Here is a 17,779-nt window from a genome sequence, read left to right as displayed (position 1 = left end):
TTGACATTATTTTAATCATACATTATTTAATAAAATAATATTATACGTAAATTTAAATTATTTTTTTATTTTTTAAACATACATGTTGCATCAATACACTATTCAAAAATGAATTTTTCCCCAAAATGTGGCTCATATGAAAAATAGTTAGGAAAAGAGAAAATTGATTGAACTTGAAAAAAGAAAGTGCCTTTGTTCTATAATAGGCGTGATTTAATTATATTAAAATACATGAAAAAATGTTTTTTCATTTAGTAATTTTAATAAAAAAATGAGTACGAAAAATAAAAATAATTTTCTTTATTCAACAAGCCAAGTAAGAAATCAAGAGAAGAATATAATGGATATGTTAAAAACTAAGCTCAGTTAGCCATCAAGAACATAATCGAACAGGTACATGCAATGAAGGGACACATTCTTAACAATACGTGTCTTCAAATCCATTGAAAGTAACGGGAGAAAGGCTACACGGGAATTGAACGTGATTGCTGATGACTATTTCACAATCACATTAAGCTAAAATCTAGTAGAAGAATAGTAGTTTAGTCGACAAGATGTGACGAGTAAGAGTTTCTATACCAAGAGATATTTGTGGCACAAGCTCTAAGGATGACTCTTTATGCAATTCAGGACGGCATAGCTATTTTGAGAATGACTATCCATTTATTATCTCGAGTCATTAAGTAAGCATTTAATCCATTTAAAATTGAAAAAAAAAAACACGAATCTTTTGTTTTTTGTTGCTAGAGTTGAACTGTCATATGCATGGCCATTATATTGTTCGAGTTTCAAGAAATTACTCAACAAGGAAGAAAAAAACCACTAACAATTGTGCCGTGCTACCCGAGTATTTTTGACATAATGGCTAACCAATACTTACAATGGGGTGGGGTCCACTTTTTTGGATTTTTTTTTATTCACACGAGACCAATGCACACGTGAGAGAATGTTAATCATTTTATCAAAAATTTTCGAGCAAAGTAATTTAATTCGAACCACTAAACAATTGAGTAAAATATTTCCGGTTCTCCATGCTTCCACGTGGATCTAGTGATAGATGATAATCATCAACATTATCAACAAGTGAGTGATGGTGTGGATAACGTTGGAGAAATTTCAAAGTCAGAATGATTGCAAGCAACACATAGAAAGTAATTAAGAGGTAAATTTGTATCGCTCTTTTTTATTTTAAATTTGGACAAGGATTTTTTAGCCTATTATACTTCAACTTGACAGAAAAAAGCAAGATTTTGGTCTTCACTTTTTATCCATTCAAGTAATAATCAAATTGTTAAAACCAAGAAAAGTTACTAGGCAGGCTTGCACAAAGGGAATAATTTGAATTGGTCGGCTATGGATTAAGGTTTACGTCATGTTTGATTGGTCGATATTTTCCGTGAAAAATGGAATTTAAATTTTAACTTCTACTTTTTGACTGTTTGATAATATATATTTTTTTCAGACAATTAGTTTTCTTACCACATGGACATTTTCTTGGATTTCAAGAAAAACCAAGTGGGAATTGGTTTTCTAGGCTACGCTGACAAATTCTATCCCTAATTGTAAAAAAAATATTTTCCTTTAATTGATAATTTTCATGTAAAACAAAGTCAAATAAACACCAAAAGATAGATAATTTTCTTGGCTTCTTTTGTTTTTATTTTTTTGCAATGGAAACAAATTCTATCTTCAATACCAGTAAATTCTATCCCTTTAATTGACAATTTTTATGTAAAATAAAACCAGATGAACAACAAAAATACTTTTATTTCAACATTTACATGAAAAATTATACCAATCAAACAAAATAATTGACAATTCTCAGTAAAACAATTTCTAGGCAATTCAATTTTTTGAAATTCGTTTTCTTTATACTCAAATTTCATCTTTACAATTAAACGGACCCTTAGTAAATTGGTGGAATATTTATTCGTGCCACATTGAAATAGCACTAAACCATACAAGTTTCCTATGACACTAGTACATCCTAGTGAACAATCTTGTTGAAAATTTACAATTTGACACGTGACCGTAAAATAGGAACAATTCAGCAACAAGTCATGACATGGAAAACGAGTTCCTACATGTACGTCATAAGCAACATATATTCCAAAATGATTTTATCAGCAATTTTCGTGCAACACAATTAATTAAAAAAATATCAAAGACAGACTTTCATCTCCTAATCTCCGACGATATCAACTTAAGATATAAGAGACCATTCACCATAAATGTATGGCTATATATATATATATATATATTTATGTTTCACGTATAACAGTAACATATTACTATTATTCTTTCATTTTTTTCCTTCTAAATAAAATATATAACGTGATCGTCAAGGTTAAATCTCTAGTCACTCTTTCGTCCAATGATTGTGACGATAATGGATGTTTGTTTTATTTATAATTTGTGAAGAAGAAGAAAAATCGACATAGTAAATCACTTTTGACTTCTTAAAGTTAAATTTGTATTTTGTAACTGAGTAATGCTATTCAATTTCATTAATATTTGACACAAATCTATGTGACAGTAATTCTATTGATACACGGATTGATGCTAAGCACTCGTGAATCTAAATAACATTATCCTTTGTGATTGGACAGGGACAGGGTCATTTATACGACTTGTTAGCCTATTGTATTTTGATAAAAAAAAAATCAACAATTTGGAACTTACTTTTTATCCATTCAAGTTAATTAATGATTAAATTATCAAAACCAAAAAAAAATGTTACTAGGCAGACCTGCACTAGAGTTTAATTTGAATTGGTCGGCCATGGAATAAGGTTAACTAATCTCTAGTCACTCTATCGTCCAATGATTGTGACGATAGTAGATGTTTGTTTCATTTATAATTTGAGAAGAAGAAGAAAAATCGACATAGTAAATCACTTTTGACTCCTTAAAGTTACGTTTGTATTTTGTAACTGAGTAATGTTATTTCGCTCCATTAATATTTGATACAAGTTTATGTGACAGTAATTCTTTTGATACACAGATTGATGCTAAGCACTCGTGAATCTAAAAAACATTATCCTTTGTGATTGGACAGGGACAGGGCCATTTATACGACTTGTTAGCCTATTGTATTTTGATAAAAAAAAAAAAAAAACCCAAGAATTTGGAACTTACTTTTTATCCATTCAATTTAATTAATGATTAAATTGTCAAAACCAAAAAAAAATGTTACTAGGCAGACCTGCACTAGAGTTTAATTTGAATTGGTCGGCCATGGAATAAGGTTAACTAATGAATTTAAATTGTAGTGGTTTAACTTTTTTCATTAGTTTATTTTGCCCATTGCTGTCATTTAGGGTACAAAGGTCGGAATTAAGCATAATTAACCATGGTTAATGACAAAATCAATAATTTAATCTCCGTGCCATGTTTGGTAAGGTCATTTTGGACACCATTTTTATTATTTCTATACGATTTAATTTAATGTAATACGTGAAATTGATACAATAAATAGTGTATTATTAACATTCAAAAGATGAGTGCACTGAATAACTGTTAATCACTTGTCGATTCTCTACAAAAAAAATAATGTATTGTATTGTAAAAAAATCATATTATTTTTCAATTTCTTTAACTTGACTTTTGGTTAGTGTTACTCACCTTCAATTTTCGACAATCATCATCTGTAACACATTGACGTTTTCAAAAAATAAATGTACATAAAAAATTCATGATATTTTCAGCTTGATCGATAATTGTCACTTACATTCACTTGCCATTCATTAACGATTGACATCATTGATTGATTACCTCTTATTAACGTGTTTGGTCTTGCACTTTTGCTTATACAAAATAAAGGAATTCCGTTGTAGAAGTCAAAATATAAGCAAAACTTGCTATTATAAACGATACTTAACCCTGTTTTGTTTAGTTAAAAAAGTTAATAAAAATTTAAGTTAAAATCAACAATTAATTTTAATTAAGGAACTCCCAATTGTTATCAGTTTTTTAATTAAACATTTTATCAATTTTTGTGAAAATCTACTAAAATTCTGATTTTTAGTAATACCAAACTGGGGCTCAATAATTTCTATCATACTTTAATTATTAATTTCGTCCATTACAAGGTGTTAAAGACTCCCCATGTTATAATATTTTGTAATTAGAAAAAGTATTTTTTATAACAAAACATGTAGAAAAATGGAAGGTATTCTAAACATATCACATCACAAAATGATTTAAATTTTCTTAATTAATCAATCCCAACTTTCTCCCTTAAACGATACAGATAGAGCGACGTTTGGAGTGGATATGAATTAAACCATGAAAAATGTAATTTGTACATTCTCTGATACAATAAATAGTGTATTATTAACATTCAAAAGATGAGTGCACTGAATAACTGTTAATCACTTGTCGATTCTCTACAAAAAAATAATGTATTGTATTGTAAAAAAATCATATTATTTTTCAATTTCTTTAACTTGACTTTTGGTTAGTGTTACTCACCTTCAATTTTCGACTTGATACAATAAATAGTGTATTATTAACATTCAAAAGATGAGTGCACTGAATAACTGTTAATCACTTGTCGATTCTCTACAAAAAAAATAATGTATTGTATTGTAAAAAAATCATATTATTTTTCAATTTCTTTAACTTGACTTTTGGTTAGTGTTACTCACCTTCAATTTTCGACAATCATCATCTGTAACACATTGACGTTTTCAAAAAATAAATGTACATAAAAAATTCATGATATTTTCAGCTTGATCGATAATTGTCACTTACATTCACTTGCCATTCATTAACGATTGACATCATTGATTGATTACCTCTTATTAACGTGTTTGGTCTTGCACTTTTGCTTATACAAAATAAAGGAATTCCGTTGTAGAAGTCAAAATATAAGCAAAACTTGCTATTATAAACGATACTTAACCCTGTTTTGTTTAGTTAAAAAAGTTAATAAAAATTTAAGTTAAAATCAACAATTAATTTTAATTAAGGAACTCCCAATTGTTATCAGTTTTTTAATTAAACATTTTATCAATTTTTGTGAAAATCTACTAAAATTCTGATTTTTAGTAATACCAAACTGGGGCTCAATAATTTCTATCATACTTTAATTATTAATTTCGTCCATTACAAGGTGTTAAAGACTCCCCATGTTATAATATTTTGTAATTAGAAAAAGTATTTTTTATAACAAAACATGTAGAAAAATGGAAGGTATTCTAAACATATCACATCACAAAATGATTTAAATTTTCTTAATTAATCAATCCCAACTTTCTCCCTTAAACGATACAGATAGAGCGACGTTTGGAGTGGATATGAATTAAACCATGAAAAATGTAATTTGTACATTCTTTGTATATATTAAAGTTGACAGTTGTAAAAATTTATGCCATGGATTATTTTAAGAGTAATGCTATTCATAGCGAAAATTACTGTCAGTCGTTTTATATGGCATACATATGACAGATTTGATTCATATTTGACACATTAATATAATAGTTTTTTTACTGCCTTATGTATCAAATAATAAAATATAATGTGTATGAATAACATTATTCTTATTTTAAGTATTGTTGAAATCTAGTGTAAAAAGAGTACCACCTCACACATTTTCAAAAAATTGTCAGACTTAGCCCCTGTTTGTTTCTCATTATTTGCTCATTAAAATGAAAAATATGACTGTTATCCATCACATCAAACCACCATATTTGACTTTCTATCTCTTATGTGAGACCCGTAATGACTACATTTTTCATTCTCATTTTTACATTAATGTGTAGCAAACGAGGCCTTATTGTTGCTATGATGGGATTGTTATAGAACTAAAGAAAATGAATAATGTTATGCCCCCACTTGGCTCCCATTTTTTGAAATGAAAATGGTTGGAATACTATTTTTCTAAAAAATATGTGGTTGAAAAAGATATTTTTTTAATTTACGTGTAATATTAATTTATGAAAGATTATGTGATTAAAAATCGGAGAGAAAAATATGAAATGAAATTTAATCGAGCAAACGGGGGCTATCTTGTGTCACTAGGGCTATAACTCTAATTTAGATGATACTAGATAATATGCTAAATTATTTAATGTTATGTTAAAGTCATCTTGACTAATGTTGTAACTCACTTAAGCTAAATAGCATTGCACAGAGGAATTTTTAAGATAATTATAAGTTAATATTCACTTTTTCTCTCTCTATATATAGAGACACTGGCAGGTGTACACTCCTACATCAAATACCTGCATAGATTGTTGATTTTGGGCTCTGCAAATACTTAAATGGAATTCTAAGAGCTTTCAATTTCAGTCAGAACTTTTCTCTGCACAGTAAAACATAAATGGTAAGAATTTATGTTTTTACACTATATCCCGATAAGGGTTTCCGAGAATTGGGAATCTTAGTTAAAATCTAGTTAAAAGTTCCCAATAAAGATTGCTACTTTTTGCTGTTTTATTATGGCCTTTCGTTTTTCAAGTGAGTAAAATGGCTCTGCGTTTTACTTGCAAGTAAATTTTTAGCTTAGCCAAACATGCATGACTAAAGATTTCGATAAAAAAAAGTGGATGAACTTGTTAAGAATTTAGTGAATTCATCTCTTTGTTAGGTTTCTAATTGTGACCTAAGCTTGGTTGAAAAATCTTTTGGTAATTATTGAATTTTCGTAGTCTATTCTCAGTTGAATGGCAGTGGTTTTGTTTTGCTTTTACAAATCGATTTGGACTATTTTACAGAATTCTACTCTCTGGTATTAAGATGGGCGAAAAACTGGTAGTCTTTCATTTATGTAATAAATTTGTTGCTTCTAATACTTCAAGCATTTTTTATTTTTATTTTTATTTTTATTTTTTGACTTGTATTGAGTAATCAAATTGATATAGATGGCCAACCTACCAGCTATAGATGTAGCAGCTTTGACTAATTTTATTAGTGTTTGATTTTTCTTATACACTGCTCTCCAGTTTGTGCAAGACAATGTGAACTTCTTGTGTTAATCCTTTATACTTAGCTCTGTCTTATTTCGTTGTTCCTTTTTAATACTTTGGTTGCTAAAAGAGATTGTTTTGGTAATTGATTGTGCTGTCAGATTGGTGATTTAGGTTATTAAATATTTGGGAGATAGATCTGTCTTATTTCGTTTTAATTCGTTGTACCTTTTTAATACTTTGGTTGCTAAAAGATATTGTTTTGGTAATTGGTTGTATAGTCAGATTGAAGGTTACTAAATATTTGGGAGAGAGTCAATGATAATGCCTACTCTAGCTAAAAATGATGACCGGCATCTAGAAACAGCAGTATGCAACATCTCATCGTCAACAACCTACATTCAGCCTTGGTGGCGGGTTTTTGGAAACAGTAGCATGCCTCCTTCAGGGGAACAAGCCAATGGTGATGTTGCCTCTAAAGGAAATGAAACCAATGTGGCTTCGCAATCTGGTAGTTAACTTTTCTATGCTTCACCTTACCTTATGTCGCGCTAGTTGATTTATCATATAACCTTAGGTGCCAAGAGAAATTTAGATATTTTAATGATTTTACAACTCTCCAAAACTCTCCAAGTCAAGACTCTTCTCCTTTTTGACAGTTACTTGTTCTTCTCGAGTGTATAATTTAGATTTATACTTCATAAACAGTGTTTTGCTTTTGTCTTGTAATTTGACACAGTGGGAAATTCCAGCATCGCCATTTCTCGCACATAATCACATTTGATCGTCTCACCTATTTTAGGACCTTAGTCTGAAATATATAGTTAGATGGTGAAAGTACGAAATATGTGCTTAACTAATCCATGACCGTCAAACATTGTCATCTTGAAGTTGTTTGTAGTTGCATATGGATCTCTTCACTTGTCAAAGAACAACATAAATATTCCCTGTCTTTTCATATTGGATAAACAGAAATAATTCAGCATTTGATTTTTCCAGTTTCATTTTGATTTTGTGGTAACAATTAAATTTAGGGTATTAGGTCAACTATTTATCTCCCCCACTAAAGCTTGTTAGAGACGAATATACGAGCTTACGAGGTAAACTGAAACCACATTTTGAACTCCCTAAATTTAATATCTGAAGTTCCAAGATTATGTTAATGGACAATGGTACAGAACTTGGTGGAAAACTTTTGGTATTTGATTTATTGGACTTCAAAGTCTATTACAAACAACTCAGTTTGCATTAGCTCCTGCAGAATAATAAATCCTGGTCTTACGATCTCTTTATCAACCCAAATGTGGGACTGCTTAATGATGTACTGCTCAAACTGCAACGAAGAAGGTAGAATGGAACTAGGAAATATCAAAGATGATTTTTCTGATTTAGATTCAAATGTGAAATTCAACTTCTAGAACTTTAATCCTCTGAACCACTTAATACAAAATTACATATTTACTCCTTTTAATGTTAAAATGAGGATTGTTTTGTTTATGGAAAGCAAACCTATGGCAGTGATGAATATTATCCAAAAAAATGTATGTATTTTAAGAAAAGGTCACATTTTAAGATCTGAAAATGAAGCAAGGTTCGCTCAGCTGAGATCACATTGAAAAACTTCTAAGTGATCAATGTTTTTCTCTTGCAAATGCAAAAGGTTTTTCATGGAAAAATTGTAGCAGTTTAGTTTCACTTCCGAAAATTCGTCACGATCATCTTATGATATGATCTAAAAATTGTCACACGTAAATGCTGGAGTAGGATGATTTATTTTCCATGAATAAAGGATCAAGATCCACATTACGTACAATATGAAAAGTTATCAATTTTCTTTTTTGAAAGGTAATCAAATATTTTATTAATCAATGGATAATACACAGTTAGTGTATTATTAATTTAAATCAGAAAGGAACAATGTGAAATTGGGCAGCCATCTATATGCTTAGTAGTCTCAGCATTAAACGAATTATATAATGTGAAGTAAAACAATTATCTAATTTGCTCTGTTGTCCATGTTTGATAATCAAAACAATGGCTATTTCTTGCTCTTCACACACACCATACGATGCAACTCGGAACAATGTTCTATACAAGTTTGCTATCCTTGTTTCAAAAATTTCTCCTCCATACCTTTAGCATGTCTTCTATATGCCTCGGCAACACCTAATCAATGTGTTGAGAAGCCAAAATATTGTTTCACAGTAGACAAGCAGCATCACAATGAAAGAACAAGAGGTCAATCGTCTTCCCATCCTTCTTACACATATAGCACCACTCTGTAACATAAAAATCCCTTGTTTAGAGACTATCTATCGTTAATATAACATGTGGTCAATCGTCTCCCTATTTTTCCTACACATATAGCATCACTTAGTAATATAAAAATCCATTGTTCAGAGATTATCTATTGTAACACCTATTCCCCGACAAACCGTTTATAGTAAAAATGCCACCCTTGGAGTACTAAAAGTTATCGATTGATAGTTTTGCTTTTCCATTTTATCTGATAGTCTGTATAACAGTCAAATTTGAGGGGAGGTTATTGTTTGGGGGGAGGGGGGAAGGCAGAGGTGGTTGAGATAAGCAAATTTTGAGCTGAAAATATATTTCTGTATTTAGGAAGATCTCATCAAGTCACACACACTGATGAAATACCCAAGTTTAGGTCTTTAGCTACCCTTAGCATTATGACAATATCAGCAAATTTTGAGCTGAAAATATATTTCTGTATTTAGGAAGATCTCATCAAGTCACACACACTGATGAAATACCCAAGTTTAGGTCTTTAGCTACCCTTAGCATTATGATAATATCAGCATAGTTTATGCCCTTTAGCTTTCATAATTCAATAGTTTATTGAAACTATTTGCTTTTAGAAGAGACCAAGCATGATTCAGTCAACTGCAATTTACTGATTTCGTCATTATGCCAATTATATCAATTATGATGTTTGTTTGATACATATTTAGTTTTATTTAGTTTGAGGCATGAGGGGGTGAGCGGGAATTGATGCCGAGCATCACTGAACATGGGGTGGGCCTATTGTGTAAGTGGTTTTGCCCCCGAATGAATAGTGCTTGGGGTATATTCTCTAGTCTGAATCTAATCTTAGGTGATATACGATTTTATTGCATCTCTCTTATCAGCTACAGCTTTTGGGAAGAGTGGTATTTTCCTACATTAGTTGGTAGCAAAGTTGAAGGTAGAGTGTTCAATTCTCCAAGGAGGGGAAATAATGCCGAGTATCACTGAATATGGGGGTGGGCCTACTGTACAAGGGGGGTTGGTTTCCAAACAAATAGTGCTTGGAGCTTGGGTCTGATCATAGGTGATTTAGGGTTTGATTGAGCCTCTCCCATCAACTGTAGCTTTTGGGAAAAGTGGTTGAGTCTCCTTACATTAGGAAAGAACAATGAGTGTTGCAAGGGACCATGGGAATCACAGTGCTTTGCCTATTTTATTACTTCCTCAAGTTGTGACACTCAGATTTTTTAACTAGGAAGGGAAAAGGTTTAAGGAAGTTTTTTATGTCCTATTAGCCCAACCATATGGCCTTTTAATATAGATTATACCTTCTCCCTTCTATTCTGTGATATATAATTTGAATTGATATTTCCCTCAAATACGAGAAGAAAAATAGAGAACCATAATATTGAAAAGCTGATAGCCTATTCTGACCTGTTCTCATTTATCTTGGGTCTAGATGTATTATAGAGTCACTTGTTCCATACTGAACAAGCTAATGCTTGGAGCTGAGGCTAGAACTATGAAGGCAGGGTTAAATCTTTATGTTACATAGCTTTCCTAGTTTATCTCAAACTTATTTGCTTTTAAATGCTTGAGTAGAAAGATCAGAGATTCAGTGGGGATTGTGGATAATAGATGAATTTAACAACTTTGTGATTGTGAAAATTGATCTGTGGAGATGACAATTATAGCAAGTAAAATGGCATACAGAATTTGTACAATTATTTAAATACCACATATATGATTTGACCAATGGACGAATATGTCAGCATACAGTTTGGGTCTGTTTGAGAAATATTTTCTGATATCAGATTATGCAGGTTTATACATGAAAGACCCATTTTTGGTTCTCTCATTGGCTCTCTGTCTCTTATGCCCAGTGGGTCTTCTTTCACTAGAAGGTTTTTTTCAGGAAACTATTTAATGCGGTACATGGTCTTCACACACTGGTCGCATTCATTTAAACATACAAATATGTGTCTTTATATTGTGTTGAAAATTTAGGATTTCTTAAAGTCGTTTATTCTTCATTAGAAGTGCCTTTTCTGATCATAATATTTGCATCTATTTTTTCTTGTTTTGTCTCATAGTTGAGGGAAAATGTGATAAGGTTTTCTTAGTAAATGCTTAAAGTATATTATTTTGATTGAATAAACTCAAAAGAAGGTAACAGTGAAATCTTTCTGTCTAATCTGATTGTGGTGAAGATGTACTGTCAGTAAAAGGGAAAGTTGAATCAGGATGTATTTGCTACATTTCTTTTGGCCCTACCAGAATGTTGGCATTCTTGGCCAAATTGTTCGAAAGCTCAATATTTTGTGAAGAAAATAAATTTAATAAATGGGTGCATATTTCCCTTTCAATTGTTTAATAATGTCATTTTTTCTGATGAGACTCCTTGTATTTCAATGCTAATTGACTTCTTTGTTGTCTTTCTGGCAAAACAAAATTGAATTGTCAGCAGTATTTTGAACTTCTACTTAGTTGTTAACCGTGAACTGCCTTTGTCACTTGTTCTCCATGCCAGTGAAAATAATCCTTGTGGTTTTAGGTCATAAGATGGAAAGATAGATCAGGATACTTTTTGATGTCTTAGGAGTTCGGCGTGCAATGCTGCATCTTTATTGTATGGTAACCTATCAAAAAGGCGAAATTTTAGTTTATGTGGACTAAATATGCCATGTGGCTTTATTATTTGTCAGCAATCTGATATAGATTCACCATTGACTCATTGTATTCGAAATGTGCATCGGTGTTATTTTGTTTTTGGAAGTGCGAGTGGAGTTGTTTTTGTTTGAAAATATGCATAACCAGTAACTGTAAATTCATTTTTCAAAATTTATTTCTGTGTGTGCACACATGCCTGCAGACCAACAGGGACATATCACACAAACACACACACACACACATTGTGTAGTTTGTAACTCAAAATACTGGTGATGGTTGTGCATTTTCAGGACTAAATGGAACTAATGGGCAAAAGGAGCAGCATCCTGATATCAATTCTCAAATGGAACTTGTTGGCCATTCAATTGTAAGATTCCTCCTCCCTCCCAACCCAGCCTTTGTTGCATGGACATTTCAACTAGGATAGCGTGTTCATATTTGATGCGTGTTGATATCGACTCTCCTTAGACACTCTACCATAATTATTTTTAATTTTTATTAAAAATATTATATATTTTTTGACTCAAAATTATAATTGGTATTCGTATTTAAAAGATTTTAACAAGAAAAATTATTAACAACTATAAAACTAAATTTATACTAAAGAACTTTAAAGAATTTAATCAAATTGTTTGTGATACGTTGTGTCAAAATTTTTTTTTTTTAAATTTTTAATTAATTATTTATTTATTATTGTTATTATTATTTTTTGACATATCACATGTCAGACACGTGCCTGTGTCGGTGCATCATAGCCCCCAACAATCCCAAAAATGGTTGTCTGCTACGAGAGTACTTTCAGAATGCATTGTTTTAGTACTGTGCTAACATTTTAACTTAATAAATTCAATATTGAAGAAGATCCTTCTTTTTATATGACCAACAATTGTCCTTTTTTCATTTTCTATTGTGAGATGCGTGGGTAATAAACTGAAGGTGGTATATTGATTTATTTACTTATCTAAAAATCTTAAGATATGTTGGGATCTTATTTGCACTTTGTTTGCAGATGTTGACATCAAATCCATATACAGATCCACAATATGGGGGAGTAATGTCTTATGGGGCAATGGTAATAACATAACTTCGTCTTACCTGCTTACTTCAATTCCCAGCTTCCGTGTGCATTTCTTGGGTATCTGTTGTGTGAACGCATGCATCTACATCTTATTGAAGCAACTTTCTTCTCCTTAGTACCACATGCCCGAATTTGATTGTAATCATTTATTGTTTCTTTTTCAATAGAGTCATAATTTTTCTCTTCTTTGTTTGAATTTGCGTATTAAAATGCCTTTTTCTTTTTCTTTGGTAGCGGTCATAAAAAGTTGATACAACAATTCCTAAGTTTGACATGCTTTTACATTTAATAATTGAGGCCACATCTTATCCTTGTCTTCTCCAAGGGATGTTGTTCTTTGAGCTTGCAGACATATTTGAAAGTCAATATTGACTAACCAACTACTTCACAGAACTCTTGTTCGCCATGTCCTCTCGTGGATGCAAGAGGTCACCTTCCCTGAAGAGTGCTTTCATATTGTTAGACGTTTTTACAATCTACACATAATAAGAGTATTTAAATTCTTGTGGGAAATTGCAATCCCCAATCTTTAAACAAGTGAGCTCTTTGGTTTGCAACCATTTATTTATTTATTTATTTTTTTTTTTTTTTAATTTTTTTTTTTGTGGCATTTCAATTCTTAACCTTCATTTTTATTGCATTAATAGCATTTGGATACATCGGCGTGGAGGGTTGGGGACCCAATGCCATATAAGTATGTTGCAGACACAAGTACTCACTTGCATGGTTTGAGGGACCTCTGGTGCTAATTTCCAAATTTCTTTCGACTATAAATTGAAGCAGCATTTGATCGCCATGCATGAGCTGCTCGTGACACAACTTTATTATAATTAATCGTTTTTTATTGTACTAAATTGTTGTGCTAGTATTAGAAAGAAGTTTGAATTATGAAAATTAAAACAGGAAAAAGAGAAGGAACTCTTCTGTTTGAACTCTCTCATAGAAATCTTTTGTGGTGGTGCCAGGGACATCCACACTTACTTGGGTATCATCCAGGAAGAATGCCTCTGCCTCTAGAAATGGAAGAAGAACCTGTCTTTGTGAATGCAAAACAGTATCATGGTATCTTAAGACGAAGACAAATTAGAGCAAAAGCTGAACTGGAAAAGAAAGCAGTAAAATTCAGGAAGGTAATAAAATGCCTCTTCCTCTCTGAATGAAAAGCCCACATTTCCAATTTATTTGTACAAATGAAGTCTTTTTTCCAACTTACCCTCGACACACAGACGTGTAATCATATATGAGGAATTCTTTTGTTATTCCTTGTGTGTGTTCAGATCTTATGAGGAATGACTGCTTGCCAATGTCTAAATGGGCAAAGATGACGATGTAATAGGTTTTAAGTCATCTGGAAATTAGCCATTCACTTTGCTGGAATAGATGGAAGGATGTTTTATGAGTCATTTGGTGTCTTGGAAGTTAACAGCGAACTATATATATTATTTTATTTTTCTCTCTCCCTTTTGTTGCATATGGTGACGTGCTGATTTTACCAAGCATGAAATTTTGGATTTTAAAAGCTTAATCATCTCCAACTTTGCCTGAGAAATAATTTCGGAGACATTAGATCCATGAAATGCTGAATGTACAAGTGCAAGATCTTTTGATAGATCCAAAAAATGTATTGAGGGTCACATTCAAGGAGGCGAAATTATACTCTCTCCCTCTCTCTCTCTCTCTGCCCCTCACACGCGTGCATATTTCCATGAAATCTTCCTCTGTTCACAAGTTTTGGAGGAACATTGTGGCCTGGTTTTTGAGAAATATTGGACAATAATTCCAATCATCATTGTTCCTTGTACAAGGTTTGTTCATGCTGTTAGTTAAAATGAAATTCTAGTGTTTGTGATTAATACACTTGACACTTTTGAAGGCATGAGTACCACTTTGAGAAAGCTGAATCATCTTTCGCATTCTTGTGGCTAGTTTCTATCAAGCTCTTGATTTTTTTCTTTGTTACTCTCATCTGGACATTCCTTAAAAGTTTTGCTTATATGGTGGTTTTCCATACATTAGTCTAAATATGTCGCATTCCTTTTTGTCTTATATTCATGTGGTTACAGATGCACCTGTCTCCCTATATATGGCTTAAGCATGCTGTAAATTTTCTATTGGTTTCTTAGGCATTTTCTTCTGGACATCACTCTGATTATTAGCTTAGAAAGTCATATTTTATTCTCTTCTAATGGTTGCAGCCTTATCTTCATGAATCTCGGCACCAGCATGCTATGAAAAGAGCAAGGGGCTCAGGTGGCCGTTTCCTCAACACAAAAAGGCTCAACGAACAGGAGAAAAATTCCACTGCCGAGGAGCAGCCAAAATTTGGCACAATTGCTTCCACACCATCTGGTAACTCAACTGGTTCCACTATGGTTCCAGACATGCATAAAGAGCCGTCTCTCTCAAATGGAAACAGCAATGGCTATAGACTGTCGTCATTCCATTACAAACAGTTGTCTCAGAGCGAACAGGGAAGAGGACATTTTGGTCAGGACAACTGGTGCTCCCTGGAGGAACAGTCTTCACAGAGGGCTGACCCCAGCAAATGAGAAGCTGCCCCTTTGTAATGGCAGATGGGTCTTTCCAGCATTGCTTCACCTTGGAGATCGCTGCACGTGCTCTATATAGGGTTCAAAGATGTCCGGGCACAGGCAAAGGCTGGTTTTTAACTCATCTGAAGTACTGAATTGGGGTAACTTCCCTGTGGTTTTGCTGCTGTCAGGCAATTCATTCTTGGCTTGTTTACTTGTATCTTCGCTAAATATAGAAAATGTATGATCCGATAATAGGAATCAGTAGTTGAACTAATCACTGAACTTTAGCTGTGTGTATCCTCGTGTTTGAGAGTCAAAGGCACAACAATGTACTACTTCACCCTGATGTGCTTTTGTGCTATAAGTTAGTTTAATGGTTCAGTTTTTCAAAGTCCAAAAAATCTTGTCAGTGTTTAAATTAAAAGTCTCAATCTTTTTCCTGGCTAAACCCACTTCTCATTAGTTCGGCTCAATTTGGTTTGGAATCTAGCAGTCAAATTAGTCTTCAATAATTGTTTTTTGTGGTCAATTTTTTACCAAAATCCAAACCAAAACAACCTAATAATTGTCAATTCAACTTTCGGTTATACTTTCACTATGCCAAATCCCAACTTATTCTGTATGGAAAAAAATTATGTTCCATGGTCAAATGATAGAAATACGGCAGTCAAGTAAAATTAGTTGCAATGTTTTATTTATTTATTTATTTTTTTATTTGCATTGTCACATTTATAATTAAAGCAATGACATTCAATCATTCAACAGTCATTTCATCAGGTGATATAAAATTTTTGAATTTATATTTTTATCTTTGCTCGTCAATTATGTAACGTATGCATGTGGTGTCGATGATGAAAATTAGTAACTTGAATGCGAGGGGCGCATTGAAAACAAATATATAAGTAAATTAAATTGTTACATATTTAATAATTTAAATTTTTAGATACATAGTACTTTAATTTACACATCGAAAAATATAATATTTTTACTAAAAGTAATACTATTCATAGTTAGTAATTGCAGTAGTCATACTATGTAATAACATATTTTTTGATGTATCAGCTTATTATTTGGCAATAGAATTACAAGAAATTAATTTCTCAAATAACAAATTGTGACATAAAAAGATTAATCACTCTTTACCGAAACCATATTACAAGATTTGTGGACGTTGACCTCTAAGTAGGACTAAGTAATTCTACAAGGATCTTGCTATGTGTACCCGGCGGTTTACACACCAGGTTACACGGGCCCACCTCGTCCCTCACATGGGGCGAGGCCCCACACCGGGACCCACCCATGGGACCCGAACCCCATGTGAGGGGGCGGGTGGGCACGAGTAACCCGGCGTGTAAACCACCGGGTACAAATGGCTTTTCCCATTCTACAAATATCTATATCAATAAATGTCTGAGTTTTAAATTTATAATACTATTGATGAATTTACACTTGTTTAATGCGTGTAACGTCTAAACTTTTGAGATTCATCTATAATCATATTAAGAGTTCACCTTTTGGTTTGGCAGCTTTTAATAAATATATGGAATACGAAATTTTCCGATTATTTGAACCTGATTAATTAAAAACTTCAGTTTAGAATATTAACCTTCACAATCAATAGATATTATGGCTAATAAATTTCAGAGAAACTGTTGCGATCCTGGCCAATAACAAAACACAAAAATCTACAAGCTGAACCAAGTATATTATAACGGGGAGTCGAGCCAATTTTTATCAGAAAATATGAGTCGAAACAATAATAAGAATATTTCTAGCAATTGGTATTTAGCCAACTCCCTTGTAGGTGCGATTTTCACAAAGTGTGGCTGGTAAACAAGCAAAAGGGAAGTAACTAACAAGTTGATTTTCCTGTAGTTGAAAAATACCGGAAGGGGAAAAGTCGGCTTCCATGCAACTTTTCTGTATCTATTTATATATCTCATTTGTTGATGCTGATGATCAAATAGAAACTTGTCTTGGATTTTCAACTGTTTCAGTCAAAATACTGAAGATGAAGAAGGTTTTCTTTGTGATAATTTTTACCATTTTAGTATCTTCACCCTCCTGTTTTGCAAATGAATATCAAAAGCTTCAGAATCTGAAGAATGTGGAAATTCTCCGGCGGCCTAAAACTTCAACTGTAAATAATCGTAAGCTAACCAAGGGTAGGATTAGTTCTGCAAGGGAAGCATCAATGCAAACGGTGAATGTGGACGATTTTGGAGCGAAAGCTGATGGTCGAACCGATGATTCTCAGGTACTATACATCAGCAAAGACGTCGAACAGTCTGTGCATGTGTGCGTCTTTTCTAATATCAATATTATAATTAAGGCCTCCCC

General features: G+C 32.4%; 2 protein-coding genes across 3 annotated transcripts in view; both read left to right on the top strand.

Moving 5' to 3' along the window:
• The first annotated feature begins 6,150 nt into the window (after positions 1–6,150).
• On the top strand, positions 6,151–15,887 carry LOC111411684 (nuclear transcription factor Y subunit A-4-like). 2 transcript variants are annotated; one of them, XM_023042233.1, is made up of 7 exons: positions 6,151–6,327; positions 7,192–7,421; positions 10,981–11,061; positions 12,118–12,194; positions 12,837–12,899; positions 13,871–14,035; positions 15,101–15,887. In XM_023042233.1, the coding sequence occupies exons 2-7, from the start codon at positions 7,229–7,231 to the stop codon at positions 15,452–15,454; spliced, it is 933 nt and encodes a 310-aa protein (XP_022898001.1). In that variant the 5' UTR covers positions 6,151–6,327; positions 7,192–7,228; the 3' UTR covers positions 15,455–15,887. The 2 variants fall into 2 exon arrangements, with proteins under 2 accessions (XP_022898001.1, XP_022898002.1); XM_023042234.1 differs by lacking the exon at positions 10,981–11,061.
• Positions 15,888–17,420: 1,533 nt separating this feature from the next.
• LOC111411683 (polygalacturonase-like) overlaps positions 17,421–17,779 on the top strand; it is a 3,538-nt gene continuing 3,179 nt past the window's right edge. Inside the window, exon 1 of the mRNA XM_023042232.1 lies at positions 17,421–17,696. Within this exon, the coding sequence (XP_022898000.1) occupies positions 17,451–17,696 (246 nt within the window). The 5' untranslated portion in view covers positions 17,421–17,450. The remainder of the gene's footprint in view (positions 17,697–17,779) is intronic.

The sequence above is a fragment of the Olea europaea genome, chromosome 16 (genome assembly GCF_002742605.1).
Source record: "Olea europaea var. sylvestris chromosome 16, O_europaea_v1, whole genome shotgun sequence".
In the NCBI taxonomy this organism is placed as follows: Eukaryota; Viridiplantae; Streptophyta; class Magnoliopsida; order Lamiales; family Oleaceae; genus Olea; species Olea europaea.
Note: the sequence above shows the minus strand (reverse complement) of the source record. Positions and strands in the feature narration are given on the sequence as shown.

What these genes read in the sequence shown, in the direction of transcription:
- LOC111411684 (XM_023042233.1), top strand. Translation starts at nt 7,229, where the DNA reads ATGATAATGCCTACTCTAGCTAAAAATGATGACCGGCATCTAGAAACA. An exon ending in AACTTGTTGGCCATTCAATT is followed by an intron (nt 12,195 to 12,836) that starts GTAAGATTCCTC and finishes CTTTGTTTGCAG; the next exon opens with ATGTTGACATCAAATCCATA. An exon ending in TAATGTCTTATGGGGCAATG is followed by an intron (nt 12,900 to 13,870) that starts GTAATAACATAA and finishes TGGTGGTGCCAG; the next exon opens with GGACATCCACACTTACTTGG.